This window comes from Mytilus galloprovincialis, chromosome 7 (assembly GCF_965363235.1).
Source record: "Mytilus galloprovincialis chromosome 7, xbMytGall1.hap1.1, whole genome shotgun sequence".
Taxonomy (NCBI): domain Eukaryota; kingdom Metazoa; phylum Mollusca; class Bivalvia; order Mytilida; family Mytilidae; genus Mytilus; species Mytilus galloprovincialis.
Window position 1 is genome coordinate 47663911 of NC_134844.1, and position 20638 is coordinate 47684548.

The 20638-nt window shown below is 30.7% G+C and overlaps 1 protein-coding gene across 5 annotated transcripts in view; it reads left to right on the forward strand.

Moving 5' to 3' along the window:
• Positions 1-3986: 3986 nt before the first annotated feature.
• LOC143083143 (uncharacterized) overlaps positions 3987-20638 on the forward strand; it is a 60183-nt gene continuing 43531 nt past the window's right edge. For 2 of the 5 annotated variants that reach the window (XM_076259377.1, XM_076259380.1), the window contains exons 1-4: positions 3987-4101; positions 6647-6765; positions 11148-11219; positions 16073-16218. In XM_076259377.1, the coding sequence (XP_076115492.1) occupies positions 6682-6765; positions 11148-11219; positions 16073-16218 (302 nt within the window). In that variant the 5' untranslated portion in view covers positions 3987-4101; positions 6647-6681. Of the gene's footprint in view, positions 4102-4232; positions 4254-6646; positions 6766-11147; positions 11220-16072; positions 16219-20638 lie in introns of those variants that run through there. The other 3 variants (XM_076259378.1, XM_076259379.1, XM_076259381.1) reach the window with 3 other exon arrangements.

Genomic DNA, 20638 nt, shown 5'->3' on the forward strand with positions numbered 1-20638 from the left:
TCTGCAAAAATAACCAATTTTGGCATTATATGGTCAAAATAAGCATTTCATAGCTTTTTCAATGTTGATGCATAAGTGGCATTTTGACTTTCTATCTGACATGTTTTCATGTGTCAATTTTGGTGTTTCTATGATTTAATCCAGTTGTATTACTCATTTGTGAACTCTGAATTTACAGAAAAGAAGATTATCTCAGACAATATGAGCAAAGTGTGTTGTATAAATGACCCTCATCTAACGCCCTGTTTGGATCAAGTTAAATGTGAGGAGCATGGTACATAAAAGTTGAAGTCCATAATAAAGACCTCACTAAATTTGTATAAAAAGCACTTAACAATGTCTTTTGTACCTGTTTCATTTCACATAATATCTTTCTTTACCTCTGTAGGATACCATGTGGTTCAAATATAAGCCTGTTGAGACTAAAATAGCATGCAAGTATTTCACTAAAAAGTGAAAAATCTTTGTATCAGACCATACTGTCTGCTCAAAAAGTTGAATGTAAGAGGCTTTTTGTGCTCAGATTCATTGTATCATGTCACTTGAGTATAGAAATGATAGAAAAGACACAATTCTTTATTTCCTATAGCTTCAATATGCATTTTTAAATGTAAATATGTGCTACGGCCTAAATTGACCCTAAATTATTTTTAGTCATACTTGGCCTAAGACCCTTTTAAACTAATATGATATGTTATTTGTAAGTTTTCTTTCCATTTAAAGTACATTAAGTACATATGTAAGGATAATTTATAATCAAAAAGCTTCACAAATTTAAAATTGCTGGAAAATATTACATCTTCATGCAAGGCTCCCCTTCATTGGAAAACCTCCATTTTTAGGCACAGGCTCATATAAATTTGACTTTTGAAAAATTATGCTAAGTCTGATATATAAAATGAGTACTCTATTGCTTTAAATACATGATGTATTATATATTAAGGCATTGTAAAAGTATTTTTTTGCAATATTTTAATTTTAAAAGCCCCAAATGTTGATAGTTGAAATTTCTCAATTTTAACGTCCAAATTTAACACGTAAAGTTGAATATAGAATTAATCATAGTGTCTATAATATATATCCTATTGCTATGAAACTTTGTAAGCAGTCTTATAATATATTAGGCTTGTGTCATACCAAGTTTTATAAAGATTGGTCAACTTTTTCTATCCTATTAGGTCCGAGTACACAGTTATCGTCCTTTGATTTTCGTTGTTCACGAATATAGTCCTTAATGTGGACAGTGTGTTACTTGCCAATTTTTGTTATACCCCTTCCAAATTTAATTCTCCTTGTTTTATGCCTCATATAGCAAGTTGGGGGGTGAAATGACACTGTAAAAAAATTTGGGTCATAAATATTTAGGTAAAGTAGTGATTAGGTCCAGCTGAAAAAGGTCAAAAATTAGCACTTCGGAAGCTGTCAAAAGATTTCAAGACCCCCTTAACACAAAACTGTCCATATTTTGAGTTAGAGCTGATGAAGTTTTCTATAATTTTGATATAATTTGTCCCAAAAGTAGTACAACACACTGTAAAAATGTTATTGAGAAAGCGCAGGTGGGATTTTTTTTATTTACATTTATTGTCTAAAAGAAATGCACTACGAAATAACTGTGTACTCGGACCTAAGAGGTGAAATCAGGAAATATAGAATCTGTACTTTGGCAACTTCCCTGAATGATTTGATGGTGTCAATTTGTCAAATAGCATAAAACTAAAGGATTTAAACTTTTATTTGATAGAATTTCTGCAAAAATAACCAATTTTGGCATTATATGGTCAAAATAAGCATTTCATAGCTTTTTCAATGTTGATGCATAAGTGGCATTTTGACTTTCTATCTGACATGTTTTCATGTGTCAATTTTGGTGTTTCTATGATTTAATCCAGTTGTATTACTCATTTGTGAACTCTGAATTTACAGAAAAGAAGATTATCTCAGACAATATGAGCAAAGTGTGTTGTATAAATGACCCTCATCTAACGCCCTGTTTGGATCAAGTTAAATGTGAGGAGCATGGTACATAAAAGTTGAAGTCCATAATAAAGACCTCACTAAATTTGTATAAAAAGCACTTAACAATGTCTTTTGTACCTGTTTCATTTCACATAATATCTTTCTTTACCTCTGTAGGATACCATGTGGTTCAAATATAAGCCTGTTGAGACTAAAATAGCATGCAAGTATTTCACTAAAAAGTGAAAAATCTTTGTATCAGACCATACTGTCTGCTCAAAAAGTTGAATGTAAGAGGCTTTTTGTGCTCAGATTCATTGTATCATGTCACTTGAGTATAGAAATGATAGAAAAGACACAATTCTTTATTTCCTATAGCTTCAATATGCATTTTTAAATGTAAATATGTGCTACGGCCTAAATTGACCCTAAATTATTTTTAGTCATACTTGGCCTAAGACCCTTTTAAACTAATATGATATGTTATTTGTAAGTTTTCTTTCCATTTAAAGTACATTAAGTACATATGTAAGGATAATTTATAATCAAAAAGCTTCACAAATTTAAAATTGCTGGAAAATATTACATCTTCATGCAAGGCTCCCCTTCATTGGAAAACCTCCATTTTTAGGCACAGGCTCATATAAATTTGACTTTTGAAAAATTATGCTAAGTCTGATATATAAAATGAGTACTCTATTGCTTTAAATACATGATGTATTATATATTAAGGCATTGTAAAAGTATTTTTTTGCAATATTTTAATTTTAAAAGCCCCAAATGTTGATAGTTGAAATTTCTCAATTTTAACGTCCAAATTTAACACGTAAAGTTGAATATAGAATTAATCATAGTGTCTATAATATATATCCTATTGCTATGAAACTTTGTAAGCAGTCTTATAATATATTAGGCTTGTGTCATACCAAGTTTTATAAAGATTGGTCAACTTTTTCTATCCTATTAGGTCCGAGTACACAGTTATCGTCCTTTGATTTTCGTTGTTCACGAATATAGTCCTTAATGTGGACAGTGTGTTACTTGCCAATTTTTGTTATACCCCTTCCAAATTTAATTCTCCTTGTTTTATGCCTCATATAGCAAGTTGGGGGGTGAAATGACACTGTAAAAAAATTTGGGTCATAAATATTTAGGTAAAGTAGTGATTAGGTCCAGCTGAAAAAGGTCAAAAATTAGCACTTCGGAAGCTGTCAAAAGATTTCAAGACCCCCTTAACACAAAACTGTCCATATTTTGAGTTAGAGCTGATGAAGTTTTCTATAATTTTGATATAATTTGTCCCAAAAGTAGTACAACACACTGTAAAAATGTTATTGAGAAAGCGCAGGTGGGATTTTTTTTATTTACATTTATTGTCTAAAAGAAATGCACTACGAAATAACTGTGTACTCGGACCTGATAATTTCAGGACCGATATATTTTGACATATTGAACAATTTGAGTTTTTGGCCCCGTAGTTTCAGAGGAGGACACTTTTTAAATAGTTTACGACGAAAGACGACGACGACAGACGACGGACGCCAAGTGGCGGCATTTATCAGCTAAATACGACTCGGAAACAAAAAACGCTTATGAACTGAACCACTTCAACAAACGACAACTACTGAACATCAGATCCTAACTCAGGAAAGCGGGTTTAAACGTGTTAATGGTACCAAAGCTTCACCGTTATCTGAAACAATTATAGTGTAACATCACAACATAGAAAGACACACTATAAAATATCGATTGAAACGAAAAAAATACATAATTTACACTGAACATAGTCTACACTAAAAGTTTATGAATCAATGTTTTATTTATCTTAATTTCAACGCTGATACTTATGTACTATATATTAAACATATGTATAGTTTCCAAAGATTTGTATAGTAATATACGTAACAATAGATATGATCAGGCAGAGTGAGACGACTTTTGATCACTTTTTAAATGTTAAAAATCCACGTGTTGCATTACTTTATTGGAAATGCCTGCAGCAGGAGTGTGTGTAATTGTTAGATCAACCAATCAACAGCCTGATTGACAGTCAGTGCGATTTTTTTTGTGATCGGAAAAAACGGAAATCAGGTACCCGAAAAACGTGTTGAATATTCATATGTGTACAAATTTATTGATTAGGTAAGAAAACATCATCAAATACATTTCTAAACAAAAATCTAACCAAACAGTTTGGGCTGCGAGAGTATCGATCAACCTATCGAACCGGTTCTTATTACAGATTCTAAAAGTTTTTGTCTTTGTGTTGACTTTTTGGATTCCAGGTGTTCGAAGTATATTTCGCCGTTTATCTGTTACAAGCTTGATATAACATTTTTAAAAAAGAATCACACAAACATATTCTGACTTCTACTTATAATATTTATGCAACAAAACATTCTGAGAAGTCCAAAAATAAATATGCAACTTTGTTTACAAATTTTCACCTGAAGCCGCCATGTTTGATTTCGAACTTACAGGTTGAGTAACTAATTACTAAGCACATCAGCTAATGACATAAGCACTAGTCATGTGCTGTGCAGGTATACACAAGACTATCTTTAATCTACCACAAACTGTATGTATTTTTTGTTCCAGCATTATAATTTTAAGTTAAAGACGATGTATTTTATAGGGGAGAAGTAAATAGTGAAATTATCTCCCTTACTTACTCAGAATATTTTTTTCATAATGAATACAGATCTTCATTTTTCAATAGTTAGACCACACAAAATTAATACAGCAAAAGCACAGGCACTTGTCTCTGAGAAAGAAATCCATCAACTTTATTATATTACATGTACAATGCACTTGGCTTACATTTTTGGAAATGACAAATGGTTTTCAGTTTTCCTTCATATTTTGATTTTGGTAAACGGACAGAAAGTCACAGGACATAAAGTCACAAATTTGATAGGACAAAAAGTCATAAATATTTTTTTGACAATTGTTTGGATATATATAAGAGAAATATCTTGAAATATTTACTTTTTAATACATATATTCATATTAAGTTAATGAAATTTATCATTTTACTTGAAAAAGGAAGATTTATTTAGTTTTAATCATGCAAAGGACATATTTCTTGGCAACATGAAGCCATTTAAGTGCCAATATATTTTGACATTTTTTGATACATTTTGCTTACAAAGTTGGTTAATATACCATACTTCAAGAAAAATACAAAAATGTTTTTGTAAGAATAAGCATTTTTTATTCAAAGAAAATAATCAGAAAAAATGAATTGTGACTTTTTGTCCGTGACTTTTTGTCCTGTGGCTTTCTGTCCTACATTCTTTGATTATACAGTTCAAGCAATTGTCTATACCACTTGAACTTATTATCCCATAAATCTACATTGAATTATCTACAAAAGGGTGTATAACATACTTATTCTATGATAGGAATAATTCTTGATAGGTCATCCAAGTACATGTATTTCAACCTTAATTATTTTGTTGAAATCACAGTCCTAATTTTGGAGGCCTTCTACAAGTGATTCAGACCTCAAAAGAAGACGTCAATGTTTCATTCACGATTTTGTAGCTAAATCGATGTACAGTTTAGTGGGGTAATTAAGTGAGGAATCACAATATACTGAAAGCTCACTTCAAAATACTGATTGTATTTTTTTTTTAAATGCATGTTTATAAGTATCTTGAGTGGAACAGTACATGTATATAGAAAATAAGAAATTCTGAGATAAGTACCTTTGAGAATAAGGTGCCATGTCCCTCTCAATCAATTCGTCCCGAATGAACATTAAATAATTTGCCACTGCAAGGAAGTTAAGCAAAGTTTGATACCAATTTTTTAGTGTAACAAAAAAACTAACATGATTCATTGTGATTGGTCATCCTATATGTTAGTTCCGGTAAATTAAGTATCATTTGTCCAAGTATCATTAATATTAAATATTTTATTAAAATCTAGAATAGAATACAATCTCTTTATAAGCTATAGTCTTGTGATTTATTTGAATTATTTAAATAGGTGATCATTAAAGAAAGTCTTAAGTACTTTTTCTCAAGTTACTTGCAAATTTTCTATAAAAAATATTGCTTGAATAAGTGAATAAAGAAATTACTCATTTAAGTATTCCCCCTGACTGTATTAGTGGCAAAATGAAGTTTTGATTGGTGTTATTTGAGTATTAAAAAGTTCTTGTCTTCAAAATTCCAATAGGGAACATACCTTTTATAATTGTATAAATAAACCAATTGTTCAGACGTTTCGGCCATTGGCCTTCTTCAGTTATTTATTATTCCTCTAAACTACATGGCTGACATTTCTTTTTTCAAACATTGAAAAGATGTTATAGATAAAAAGTTATTATTTCTCTTTGCCACCATGTTGAGGGTCAATTTTCTCAAATTCTTTCTTAAATAAACCAAGTTCAACATGTTATGCTGGTCATTTGAATTGACTAGAAAAAAAGTTTGTTTTTTTACAAATTTTCATTTGTCTTTAAGTGTTGAATTGTATCAAAGTATAACAAGATCTAATATTTATAGGATCTCCTATCAGATTTGCTTGAAACAAGTTTGGTTAGTCCATGTACATGTACATGAAGTCATTTAGGAAAATACCCAAGTTATTGAAGTTAATTATAATGGGGCAGAGGTATAATAATATATCAAACTCAACTTAAATATTCAAAATTGTGACAAATTTTTTGTTGTTGTAGATAAACTATTGCTTCACCAGATGAAGATGTAAACAATGCCTGCAGGTCATTATGACCCTCAGACTTCTTACAATGGTGATGATTCTGCAGCTAGCATTCTAAAAACAGTACAAGCACAGGTAAGTACTAATCTACACATATATTGACCTATGATGGATATTGGAAGATGTGGTATGAATGCCAATGAGACAGCTCTGATGGTTTACTTTTACAATTTGTGACTTGGACAAAATGGTGGATGGACAGTTGTCTCATTGGCACTCATACAACATTTTATATCTGTATACATGATAGAACAGATGAAATAATTGAAAAAGGATAATAAATGTTAGGATTACCCATGCATTAACCTTTGTACAAATGTGTAACATAACTGAAGAACATTGGACAGTTTTGTTACAACGTTAACACTATAAGCACCAACAGTAATATTAGTTGGTAAGGGCTTTAAAAAATCATCTGCAAGAATATACATTGATGAAAATTTAGAAATGGAGGAACTTTGACCAGGACATGTACAAAACACTGCATTTATGACTAAAATAATTGTTTCCTCCATTTTTTTGTAAGGCCAAATAAAGATGTGGGTTGGTAAGTAGACATTTTTTTTTGTGACCCCTCTATAGCAGTGGGGGCATTAAGTTTTATCCATGTCCAACTGTACGTGTCGACATCCCAACTATTTTGTTTGTTCTTTAACTTGGATCAAAACACAGTTAAAGTCTGAATTTGGGTGGTGTCACTTACCATTCTAGAATAATTCACCTTTACATTCTCTGACTTGTTTGACTGGATTGCCTCAACTAAATGTGTGAATCTTAAACAGTGCTTATATGTTTACAACAATACAAAGATCAAGTTTGAATCTGCTGGGGTCATTTTTAACATTCTAGAGTTATGCCCCTTTACAAATGGAAAACTTTCTTATTTTGTTTCCATTCTCTGTGAGTTTCAACTGGTAATGATCATGAAGATTCCATTTTGGCAGTCAAGATCATTGCATTTAAGTTACATATTTCAAAGTCTGACTTATGGCCAAGTTATGGGACACAGATGATGCCCACCCTGGGATACAACCCTATACAGAACTTGAACCTACGATAGTGAGGGGCATTATGTTTTCTAGTCTGTCCGTCTATTCGTCTATGTTCGTCCAACTTCAGGTTAAAGTTTTTGGTCAAGGTAGTTTTTGATGAAGTTGAAGTCCAATCAACTTGAAACTTAGTACACATGTACCCTATGATATGATCTTTCTAATTTGGATGCCAAATTAGAGTTTTGACACCAATTTCATGGTCCACTGAACATAGAAAATGATAGTGCAAGTTTCAGGTTAAAGTTTTTGGTCAAGGTAGTTTTGGATGAAGTTGAAGTCCAATCAAATTGAAACTTAGTATACATGTTCCCTATAATATGATCTTTCTAATTTTAATGCCAAATAACAGTTTTCACCCCAATTTCATGGTCCACTAAACATAGAAAATGATAGTGTGAGTGGGGCATCCGTGTACTATGGACACGTTCTTGTTTTTACATATCTCAGTATACATAGTTTTAGCCTGATAACATTTGGTTTACATCACTTTATAGGGTACACATGTATGTTACAATATATATCATGCATATTTTAACCTTAAAAGTGAAGTATTGAATTTGCAGTAAATTAGTATTCATGTTTAAAGTATGTATTAATAATTGCATTTTATTATGCCCCATATACATGTATGTGCATTATGTTTTCTGGTCGAGGTAGTTTTTGATGAAGTTGAAGTCCAATCAACTAGAAACTTAGTAATCATATTCCCTGATATGATCTTTCTAATTTTCAGGCCATATTAGAGATTTTCCCCTTTTTTCTCGGTCCACTGATGAACATTGAAAATGATAGTGCGGTTGGGGGCATCCATGTACTTTGAACACATTCTTGTTTATTTTATAATATTTCATGATTTGACAACATGAAATAATTATAAATAATTGCCAAATAAAAGTAAAAGTATACATATACATGTTTCCTACTTTTATATGTCACACTTGTGAAAAGCGTATCTTCAATTTTTTTAAAGGTTCAGTTGGTGGTACAATGATCTACAGTGTATATTGAGAAAACTGCAGGTTCCTCATCAACATGTTATTGGGGTAAAAAATGATGTGTTAAAAATCCTAATTTCCTTGATAATTAGAAACTGTTACAAGTTTATACAATCAGTGGTTTTCCTATTGTGTTGAGGAAGGGGCCCAGGTTCATATTCATGTAGATAGTAAGAATCGTTTAAAATGATTTTCAATGTGCAATGGCACCGATAAATAGAAACAGCTTCTTGCTCTATTATTAACATCAATTTGTCATATGAATGGTGACATACATGTATAAGAAGACCAGAATAATATTGGTTTCACAAATAAATCAAAATTACTTTTTCAAATGCAGTACAGACCTTTGACAGATACATGTTGTACCTCATTCTAAATTCAGTGTGTTTTTTCAATTCAATATCATGTGACTTCCTAAAGAATTAACATTATGAAAAAAAATCATGACTAATTTATGACACTGTCAGTGTCACCTAAATTGTTTGGTTGACTGATTAAGAACAAAGGTTTATAATTTATTACAAAATTCAGCATGTAAATTTGAAAATGTAAGCATGGAATATGTACATGATTTTACAAAAAAAAAAAAAAAATATCTTAGTATTTGAGAAATGTAAAAATATTGTATATATTATATACATACATGCATCATTTATCTGTCATATCAGTAATTAAATCTACAGATACATGTATAACATGTACAATGTATTTCTAAAGAAAATATGCTTTTAAGTGACAAATACAGTTCACTCATGTTCACATGTTAGCCTCTGGTTGAAAACTTTATTTGTGAAATGTAAAAACTATATCAGTATACATATACATTTAACAATTAAAATGTGTTTTCTTAAGCAGATACTGTAATTGAACTTATTTTCGCGGTGTATTTATTTTCACGAATTTCGCGCTTGGTTTATTATCGCGAAAATAAATACACACGAATCTAAATCAAACCTTTCAACTGAAAGGCAATAATTATAAAATTGCGAAAAATAAATAGCCGCGAACGTTTTTGAAATACACAATTTGCGAAAAGAAGTACCCGCGAAAAAAAGTACAAGTACAGTACATTGTATGCCTTAAAGTGTCAACTTCTGGTTTAAATTTTCATTAATAGGTGCAGTTGTATAAACTACATACATATAATTTATAAAATGTAATTCTAAATTAGATCTGCTTTTAAAAACTTAAAAGTGTCAGATACAATGTACTAAGTGTGCATGTCAGCCTCTTGTTTAAATTTCAATTAATTGGTGCAGTTGTACATATACAACCCATAAATAACATATATTTTTAAATTCCATTTTCTTTTTAGTGCCAGTCACTAGATTCCCATGTTAGCGTCTTTTTTAATCTCCATTAATTGATGCAGTTGTATAAACTATTAAATTTCATTCCAGTTGCTTTGTGGGTACATGTATTTTCTCACACTGTAATATGATTGCAATAATTTATTATTAAAACGAACACAAACAAATTGTGTAGGAAATGATGTAAGCTAATAAATAGTGGAATAGTCACTGACATTCCAATCATTATGTATTTATAACACCTGAATGAGCACGCTCAGTGAGTCAGTTAGGAAAAGGGTTTTACCTGTAAACATTGCTTTTACCTGTCAGGTGTAAATTAAAAAATCAAATAAATTCGATATAAATTCAGTAATATTTAAATCAAATTAAACTTGTATCAGACCATTAAAATTTTATAGGTGTAAAAACATTTATATATGTTTATCTTGACAAACAAATATAACATGCTGATAAAATTTTTCCTTTTTTGAACCCTTATCAAAGGATTGAAAAAATGACAACACACATTTGAATACACAATACCTTGAACTCCCACAAATATTTGTGAACTCAAACACCCAGACACATTCTCATCATTGTCCTTTAGTCTAGGTCGTTGTAACATGTAAAAAATGTAAATGTACAAAATGTACCTGTAAATAAATCAGTGCACATATTGGGGCATTATTGGGACGTAATTAAACCATTTTATTGATGTACAATAATATATACATTGATTCATTGTTGTATGACAGTGCATGTATAATGTGACTTAGGGAGTTATTATTCATGTAATCTTTTGTGGAAAAAATATATCTAAAGATATTCAGAGACACTTACATGTAAGAAAACGAGATTTATTGGATACTGTATATGATATTTGTGTAAACAAGTTTTATATATATAATATATATATGATATGAATTGATATATTTGGAGATGCATGCATTTTACAAATTGTGACTTGGATGGAGATTTGTCTCATAGGCACTTATATCACATCTTCTTATATCTATATATTTCATTTGTGGATTTAAAGTAAATAACCAGTGTTTGTGCTATAGTATAGATACCAGTGGATTAACATTCAAGATATGGATTATTAATTTTTTTAGGAAGCAGAATTTGAAAGATTAACCAGAAAATTGGAAGCCGAACGAGAAACTGTAGGACATAAGTTTAGGGAGGTGAGTAAAGGAAAGATCACAAGAATAGTGCTTGTTTTTTGCTGTTTATTAGATCCTTCTACAAAAAATTTTGTTTTACATGCACACCTATAAAAATTGCAGTTTTTATCCAACACAATCATATAGGTTTGATCATAGTTTTCAATTCAGACTTGTTTATACATACTGTATATCATATTTTTTTCATTCATTATTTTGCACTTAAATCAAGCTGTTAGTTTTCTCAATTGAATTGTTTTGAAATCTTCATTGGGGGCCTTAGGTAGCCAACTATGTGGTATGGCTTTTACCCATTGTTGAAGGCTGTACGGTGACCTATAGTTGTTGATTTTTGTGTCACTTTGGTCTCTTGTGGTGAGTTGTCTCATTTGCAATCATACCACATCTTTGTATTTTGATACATATTTATAGAGATAGACTAGTATGGAACACTTTGCTTTCATTTTATTTTCAACTCCTTTCGGATTGTCTTCTCTTGTTGTCTGATGTTTTCCATCAATTACAATTCACTGTTCTCCCCAGGGGCTTTTAACATTATTGTAAGGTGATGCAATCTGAAATTATTTCTTTATCATGTTTATAGATTGTGTTTAAGATATGATACAACAATTTTCAAAATGTTATTTCAAAATACGCTGTAAAGCAGGATACAGTCACTGGAAGGATTTCATCATGTTGATAAAGATGATATATAAAAAGGAGTTTTAAACGGGTACTTTTTAAGTACACATAAATACCAGGGGTTACAGACTGATTGTTTAGCCTTTAGAAGTATTTACAAATGTATGTCAGTCATATCAATACCTGATTGAGTCTATTTTTCTCCAAAAAAATATTCTTATTGAAAGCTAAGATTTTGGTGAACATGACAAGGTTTGAACTTCTCCTGAAAAATAGAAGTTGATATCAAGCATATTAGCATATTCTTTCAGTATACATGATGTACATGGTTAAAATAAATGATAAATATGATTTAATAATCATCAAACATTTTCGTCAAATGAAAACTTCCAGATGACCAAACTTTTAATTGAACTTTTTATTTCTAAAATTGCTTTAATTTGTTTACACAATGAACAGAAGAAATGGAATATGAAGATAAGGTATACTAATTAACAGGACCCAATTACTAAGAGGTACATACATGTACCAGGAAATAACATACCATATGTTTTATCTGACACTGCAGTATTTGGCATATATATAAATAAAGAATACAAACAATCTCTGATTTGAAGTAATTATGCTTTTTACTTCATGTACTTTGAACTCCTTGTCCTAATTGAAATTTGTACATTTCTTTCTTTTAAAGAAATAGGTAAGGCCTAAATTAAAATATTGTTTGTTTGCCTTTTTCCGACCCTATGTTTTGAAACAGGGTAGGTAGGTAGGTAAGATATTTTATTTTTTTCCCCAAAAAAATAACTTGGCTCGGTATATTATTTGTCATGGGTAGGCAGGTAGGTATAATATTTTATTTTATAGATACAAACTCTGCATAATGTCATTTTTGTCCGTTTTGTTTTTGCAAATAAATTTCTAGGACTATTAGTTTTGAAAAATAAAAATATTACAGAGAATGTGAAGCTAATTCATATATGCACTACTATTTTGTTTTCAAATATCAAAATATAGAGCTGTGCCACATATCTTCAACGTTTATATGCCTGGAACTTTGAAGAGTTTGAACTTGCATTTATATTCTGTACTACTTACCTTGTACACTTACCTTAAGGATTTCTGTAAAAACTTTGTACTGGTAAGATATGTCCGGGCAGACATACATTACTAGTAGAAAAAGTCCCTAGAGTGTTAAAAAATTCGTGTGTGCCTTTGTTTCCAATAAAAAATGCTACAAAACTTAAAACTCTGACAATTGTCACGTATTTTACATCGCATTTATAAATGATCTGTATGGACAACTTGGCGATTTTACTGCCAGATATTCTCCACTTTACCGGGTTTTGTCACTTTTGATTCGTGTCAGATATAAATAATATAGCGGCATCGTTAACATAATCATCCTGATCTGCGGATCACAAAAGGCCATCCCTACATGGAATACAACGTCCGTTTACAAATTAGTTTGTACACACGTTGATAATTTTGTATCAAACAAACTTTTTTGTAAATGAACCCTGCTCTTTAAGTATAAAGGTACAGAGTAACATACGTCATATCATGATTTTAGGAAGCGTTTAACATCGATTTCAAACAAATGCTTTGAAACTTCAAATGCAAGTGTTCATGCCAAACGCTCAGGTGATACCAAACGGACTGAACCTTATACATCAAAGATAAAACCCGAGGATTCCGGTAAAAAAGTTTTGAGCGGGAAATACAAATATAAGATTTTTGGTAGGAACGAAAAAATAAAATAAAATAAAATCTTGCTGGTAAATACAAATAAAAGATTTTCAGGCGGAACGAATTTAAAGGGTCGGTCGGTAAAGGGCAAACAAACAATATTTTAATTTAAGCCTAATTCTAATGAAAAGCTCTAAAAAGAGTGCACTTTGTGGGACAGACAACTTTCTACTTTTCTTGTCTTTTTATTTTGTTGTCGTAAATATGCACGACACTCCATTATAAAACAATCATTGAAGTAAGACAACATTATAACACCATGACGGATCATACAGCATTAATTTAACTTAATAAATAACATTTTCATGAAGTCATTTTTTATGAGGTTTTATAAGAATGTTATGATTAAAAGCAGGATATGATAAATTGAACAAGAAACTTATTATTTTCTAAAACTAAAATGAATTTTCTGATATCAAAGATTGCTTGCAGTATTTATTCATGACTTTTGAAGTATTACACTGTATACCATGTATAAGCAAGCATGATAAGTTTATGTTAAGATTGTTATGTATAAATACAATTACTAAGTAAAAAGAATAACTTGACGTATATCATGTATATTTTTATACATTAGCCTAAATTTAACAAATGTATCAATTGAATTACTTGGTATACCAGATATTCACTGGCTTGTAGACCACTTTTAAAATGAAGACTTGTATTGACTCCACACAGGATGTTTTGTATAACTTGATTTATACGGGTATCTTTCAGGTATTTTAAAGGTGGACCTAAAAATGTTGTATAATCGGTTTTAGGAATGCATTTGATTATTTTTTGGGCACATACATGTAGTTATTTTCACCTATCACTGATATTGGTCCTAAACAAAATTTAAATACACACTCAACAGCCAAAAATTTCAATTCTGTGTCCACAAGTTGTAATTTATCAATGTTTCTGGTTATAAAACAATGTGTTTTTCCTACCTGAATACTTTTGCAATGTGTAAGCACTTTAAAGATTAATCTTGACTTTATATTAAAACATGATTTATTCACTTTCATCAAATTATAAAGACACAAAGGTTTCAAAAATAAACTTGGTTTTAGTTACCAAGATATTTGAGTAATTTGAATTTTTCGTTTGAAATCATTTCCCTGTTTAGATAATTACTCGTCTCAAAATAGCCAAAGTTTTCTTTTTGTTAAAAACATGCATTTCATGTTCTCAGTTTACAGTTGAATGATATCAACTCTCATAAAGACATTTGATAAATTAAATCGCTACTGTCTGGGTCAGCTAGAGGTAAAATTTATTACATGTATAAATTACAATTATACCGAAAATGATTTCATGTCATTAATTGATAGCTAAGTAGATGAAAGTAAAACTAATAAACAGGTGTTAAATGGCTAACAATACCTGATTGTACTTGGCTTTAATATCGCTGAGGTTCATATATTTAGCAAGCTAATTAGCAAGTTACTTGTGTGGTCATATAGGTTTGTACTAAGACCTATGATTGAATTTGGGCAAATATTTATGTTTTGAAATTGACATTTCCTATTAAATCTGAAAGTATAAGCGTCTTTGTGATATCACATTTTCTCCTATATGTATACAAACTGAAACATTAGATTGCTTTCATTTGATATTAGATTTCCGAGAACTTATCATGTTAGCCAATGATTAATTAAGGTTTTGGACCTGATTGGGTTTTAATCTATCTTCATTGTTTAATGGGTACACAAACAGTATAAATGAATTCTAATATTTTAAAAATTAATAAAATGAGAGAAAAGGAAGATCTTTGTTACTTAAAAACGTAGCCTGTTGTTAACTTCTAGGTCATTCATGTCTTCTGGTCTCTTGTGGAGAGTTGCTTCTCCAGCAATCATACCACATATCCTAATTTATATGCTGTGACATTTTCAGGAAAAACTAAATCAAAACATATAATTTTGCTGGGGTATACATTGTAAGGTACTTGCATTACATAGTTAAAATAGAATTTTGGATTGCATTGAGGACATGATCTGAATATCAATGTCTGTACATATTATATGTGTACATTTGATGCCTAACAATATAAGTACATATGAATTTCAAAAAGCTTGTACATTTAATTGTACTCTGCATGTTGTATATGTACAATATTAGAATTGGGTTGCAGCTTGTTATGGATAGTTTATAACTTGTTTGCTTCTCCCAGAATACCATTTATTTGTTTTGGTGTTTGGACTAGTTTTTACCTGTATAAGTATCCTATTTTACAGTAGAACCTTTATAGTCAAACCTGCTATATCTAAAGGTCTTGTGTATTTACTGAAAATGTCAGGTCATCCTCATTTGGAATTGTCCCACTGTATTGATACCAATTCATATTGAACTACCTTTCAAAAGATCCCATCTCATATGATGGGTGACCTTTATACCAGGTTTGACTGTAGTTCACACATAGCCAATTTCTGTTAGGTATTTAGTTACCCTTTTTAGTTTTGCATGGATCTCTAGCAGTGTTTGGTTTTATATTATTGCAGTACAGGGTGGGAAGTCAGGCTGATAGTATGAATAGCATCAATAGCGCAGATGATTCTTATTGGCGTAGTCCTCACTCTGACTCACGACTCCATGATGATACTGTGGGGGACTCTAAAATGAGCTCACACCTCCTTGACTCCTGCCTGTAAGTATTTTTGGTAGCGGGTAGGTTTTAATGTTAGGATGGTGAGGTATCTGTATTTGAATTTCATCAGGCAATGAATATACCTAACCAAACTGGTCTCTAAGATTCTGATCTCACTGATTTCTAAAAGCAAATTGTTTTTTTTTTCATTCAATCAACATTTGCCAATACATTTAGAAAGATTGTTGACAAATGATTAAAAGATATAAATAAACATGATAAACATGACCTTCTGCTGTTGTTTTTTCTATGGTCGGGTTGTTGTCTCTTTGACACATTCCCCATTTCCATTCTCAATTTTATGATTATTTTTTTTTGGTTGGGGGGGGGGGGGGAGGTTATTTTAGGATGTAGAATAAATCCCATTGCTTTACTTTGCCACAATTTGATGGTAGTGCCTGAAATTTAAACAGGGGTTTGCATAAGTACTGCTCATTCCTAACCTTTGTTTAGTTGCATTAATTGTTGTAGAGCTTCAATTTTATAGGACATCTTTCTGACATATATGTTTTTGCATGATTAGTCATTTATGCATTTAAGTCTGAATCTTGAACATGATAATGTACATGTATCAATAACCATAAACATTATCCTTGTACATATACATGTAGGCCTGAAATAATATGTATATGGGTCAGAATTTACTGTCATGGAATTTGTGTTACATCTGACAATTTCTTAAAATGTATAGTCAATTAAGATTCAGAATGAATAAAACATAAAATGAAAGAAAATTTGCAAAATGATGATATAAATAATCCCAATAGAATTCCACTTTTTCTGATGCAAGTGTTTTTTATACTAAATTTCAATGTGATTTTTGGTGGACATTTTGTTGAATTTATCGTGTCCGTAAAAATCATGTGGTTAAAAATACGTCTCAGTTGATTGTATCTTTCAAATACTCTTTGCTATATGAATATTAATATCAATAAGAGGTGTTAGATAACTATTTAATGGTGCTTAATAGGGTATACATGTCATATTAAAACGAGAAAATAGGTTATATTTGCAGAAATTGAAGATGTAACATTTTGTGTCATAAATGTTACATCCAAAAAATGTTACTTAAAACAGCTTTGAGATGTTCCCTGTCAAAAACATGCAGATTTACCCGGAGATAAACTGTTCCAACATTCGGGTATAATGTTGTGCATGGACTGTTTTTCCTAGAAGTACTTCAAATACGCAAGTGTTGGACATCCATGAAAATAGTGTCAATTTGTTACATCTTATATACAACACTAATAAATTAAATAAAAGAGAACCAATTAACATAATAGCAATATTCAATTGATGTTTTGAAAAATTTATGACATAATGTCATACTAATGTACAACCATATTCAACACATGCAGTCTTTTCAACTTTCAATGGAAGAAAACAAGGTTGCAAAATTGAAGGAAGTGCAAACCAGACATTAGTTACATCATGTACATGAAATATTTCAGTTATATTTACCACATAAATATACATGTAATGAAGGATTACTGTGATTAATTTTGTTATTTCTAAATCTGATATCATAAAGATTGTTAACCTGACAAATTTGGTATGGCTAAGTTTGATGTAAACAGATTTATGATAGATGAAGAATGGTACAACCATTTCGCTGCAATAAGTCTGTAGAATATGGTTTCATTGTTACACCCTTGGATTGTTTGTCAAAATTTAGGCTAATGAAAAATTCATGAATAAAAGTAACCCAATTTACACACGGAGATTAGTTCACATTGCACCACAATATTAATACTAGGAAAGGTCCATGAAAAGATAAGCTAATATGGATACTGCAGTATATGGTGTAACACTGAAACTAAATCAATTTTTGATGTAACAAAGACAACAAATTTGAAAAATAGTTTATAATAAAAAAAGTATGAGGAACCAATTGGATTTAGTCAACTTTTTTTTTCATCTGCACCATGCATTTCTGATATCCTGTAACCTTTCACCAAAAATTGATTGTGGTATATTCAGAAACATGAAAAGAAATCCGAAATTGTGTCCTGTTACATCCATGAGTTTAAAAGTGAAATTTCTTGAATATGGTTCAAAATTAGACAGAATACTGCTAGTATTTAATCTGTTTAGAGATAATGAACAGACTTAACCCTACACAGATGTTAAATTGTTCATAGAATTTCTGAAAACCAGTATTTACAAGAAGTTTTGGAGTCTGTGTTACATCATTCAATGAAATGAAAAAAGGCCACTAATATCATGTTGCATGAACAAGTTATCTTTTTGCATACAGAAATGGAAAGGCCTTGATCCCAAGGTTTAATTTACAGTGGCCTTTTCATTTTAAGAGTAGTTTTAAATTTTCTAAAAAGACAGTTTTGGATGTAACAAAAATTTCATGACAGTAAATTCTGACCCATATATACTAAGTACTCATTCTTATTCCTGAGGTTTAGCTATTGTGGATTTCATGGTAAAATGTGAATTCAGGAATAACGTAAAAAAATTCTTATAGGCTTTCATACCATTGAAATCATGATCATGAATTGAAGGGCATTCACATGTACAATTTTTTCTCCTTTTATAAAATTGTTACCCAGAAAAATTATAAAATATTTTTGTTTGGATACAATTGTTTATCATATCCCTTTGTATCTTGTTTGGGGCCTCTGTGGTCGATGTGTCTAAGTAGTTACTACTGTAATCAATAGCCAGTCATCATTGAGGTTGTGAGGTCAAACCCCTGCTTGTGCCGGTGCACTCAACCCAAATCTCAATAGACTAGGAATGCCAGTTTTCCTTTTGAAGGTCATGGTTTTCTACGAGCACTCTGGCTTCCTCCACCAATAAAAACAAACTGGCCGCTAAGAAATTGCCGAAAAGCAGTGCTTAAAAGATGTGTTAAAACACAAAAAATCAAATCATCAACATCAGTCATGAAGGGTTATTTTCATCAAATTCATGTATTTCTTCTGTTTCCATTACATTCCAAATATGTGTTTTAAAAACTTACTGTTAACAAGCCCTAGGGACAAAAGGAAGACAGCTTTGAAAGTATCAGTGCTAAATACATTAGGGTAACATTTTTATTTGCCCATGTCTCCCTTTATTAGTTTATTTTATTCTGTGCCATGAATTTTCGAAAGATTGGGAAGGCTGCCAAATGGCTATTTTGTTAATTTGTCTTATCAGTTGAATTATTTTAAAAAAGCACTGATAGTGCCCACTATATCAAACATCTATACTTTGTATGCATATGTAAGTCATTGTGGTTTGGCATTCCATTTATATTCAGAGTCTTAAAGTATTCAAACATTTCATTTTCGAAAAATAGATACCTTACAAGGGGATTTACCGGTAGGTCAAACTGTTGTGATTAAATTTAGTCACTGTTCAAGTGTCCACCAGAGTTAATTGATCTCTAGCTCATTGATCAAAGATCTTTTAAACTTTGCTACTTTTAAAATGTTCAGGACATTCCAATACAGCTGTGTATACAATGAAGATAAAAATACCGTGGCCATCAGAGCATATCCTTCACTGTTCTGAAGTTGTTTAAATTTCAATTATGTGACACATGTAAATAAAGATAAAAGATTGGTTACGCAAAAATTAAATATTTTCAGACTAAAATAAGCTTTGGCATAATATGTGGTATTATGTGGTTAAAAAATTAATTACTTTATGTGATATTTTATTAGATTAAAATATTGGAATTTGTTGGGCTTGGGTTTATTTTATATACATGTAGTACTTGTAGTCTTTATTTACATTAAATAAGTGGATTGGTTTTAAAATAATAAGCATAACTTAGTCAATATTTTTCGTGTATCCTTTATCGTATAATTAGCATGTCATTCTGCAAGGTACCTGTATATGTCTCTTGAGGTATATGTAAATATTTCATCTTGTACATTGATAGTTCAATGTTATGACCAAGGAAGTAATAAAACAAATAAACAGAAATTAAAGGACACTTTAGACCCGAGTAGTAGAAAACGCAACAATTGTTGTACAAATGCAGAGTTCTACAAAAATGATGGTCCGAAGTTTTTGACCACCAAATTTTGCAAAGGACTGACACGATTTATTGTGTTTTGCAATAAAAACAATGGTTAAAGGACTAGCAGATTTTTGTAAAGAACTACCAATGAAAAGATTTTGAGAATTCTGCTGATGCATTTGCAATATCCATCGCCATCAAAATATATTTACCGAAATATAAAAAAGAATTTACAATTCAAATCCAATCAAAGAAGTTGTTTTTCTGTGTTATGTATTAGTAAGAATTTGAGTTTGTTATTGGCACCAACTTGGAAAAATATTTAAGTTTTAAAGTATTCCTTCCAGCTATCTGATGACATCCAACAATAATATTTATATATGGTTATAAAATCATTAGAATGTACATGTATCTTGTGGAAGTTGTGTATATAAATGATCTCCCAAAATATCT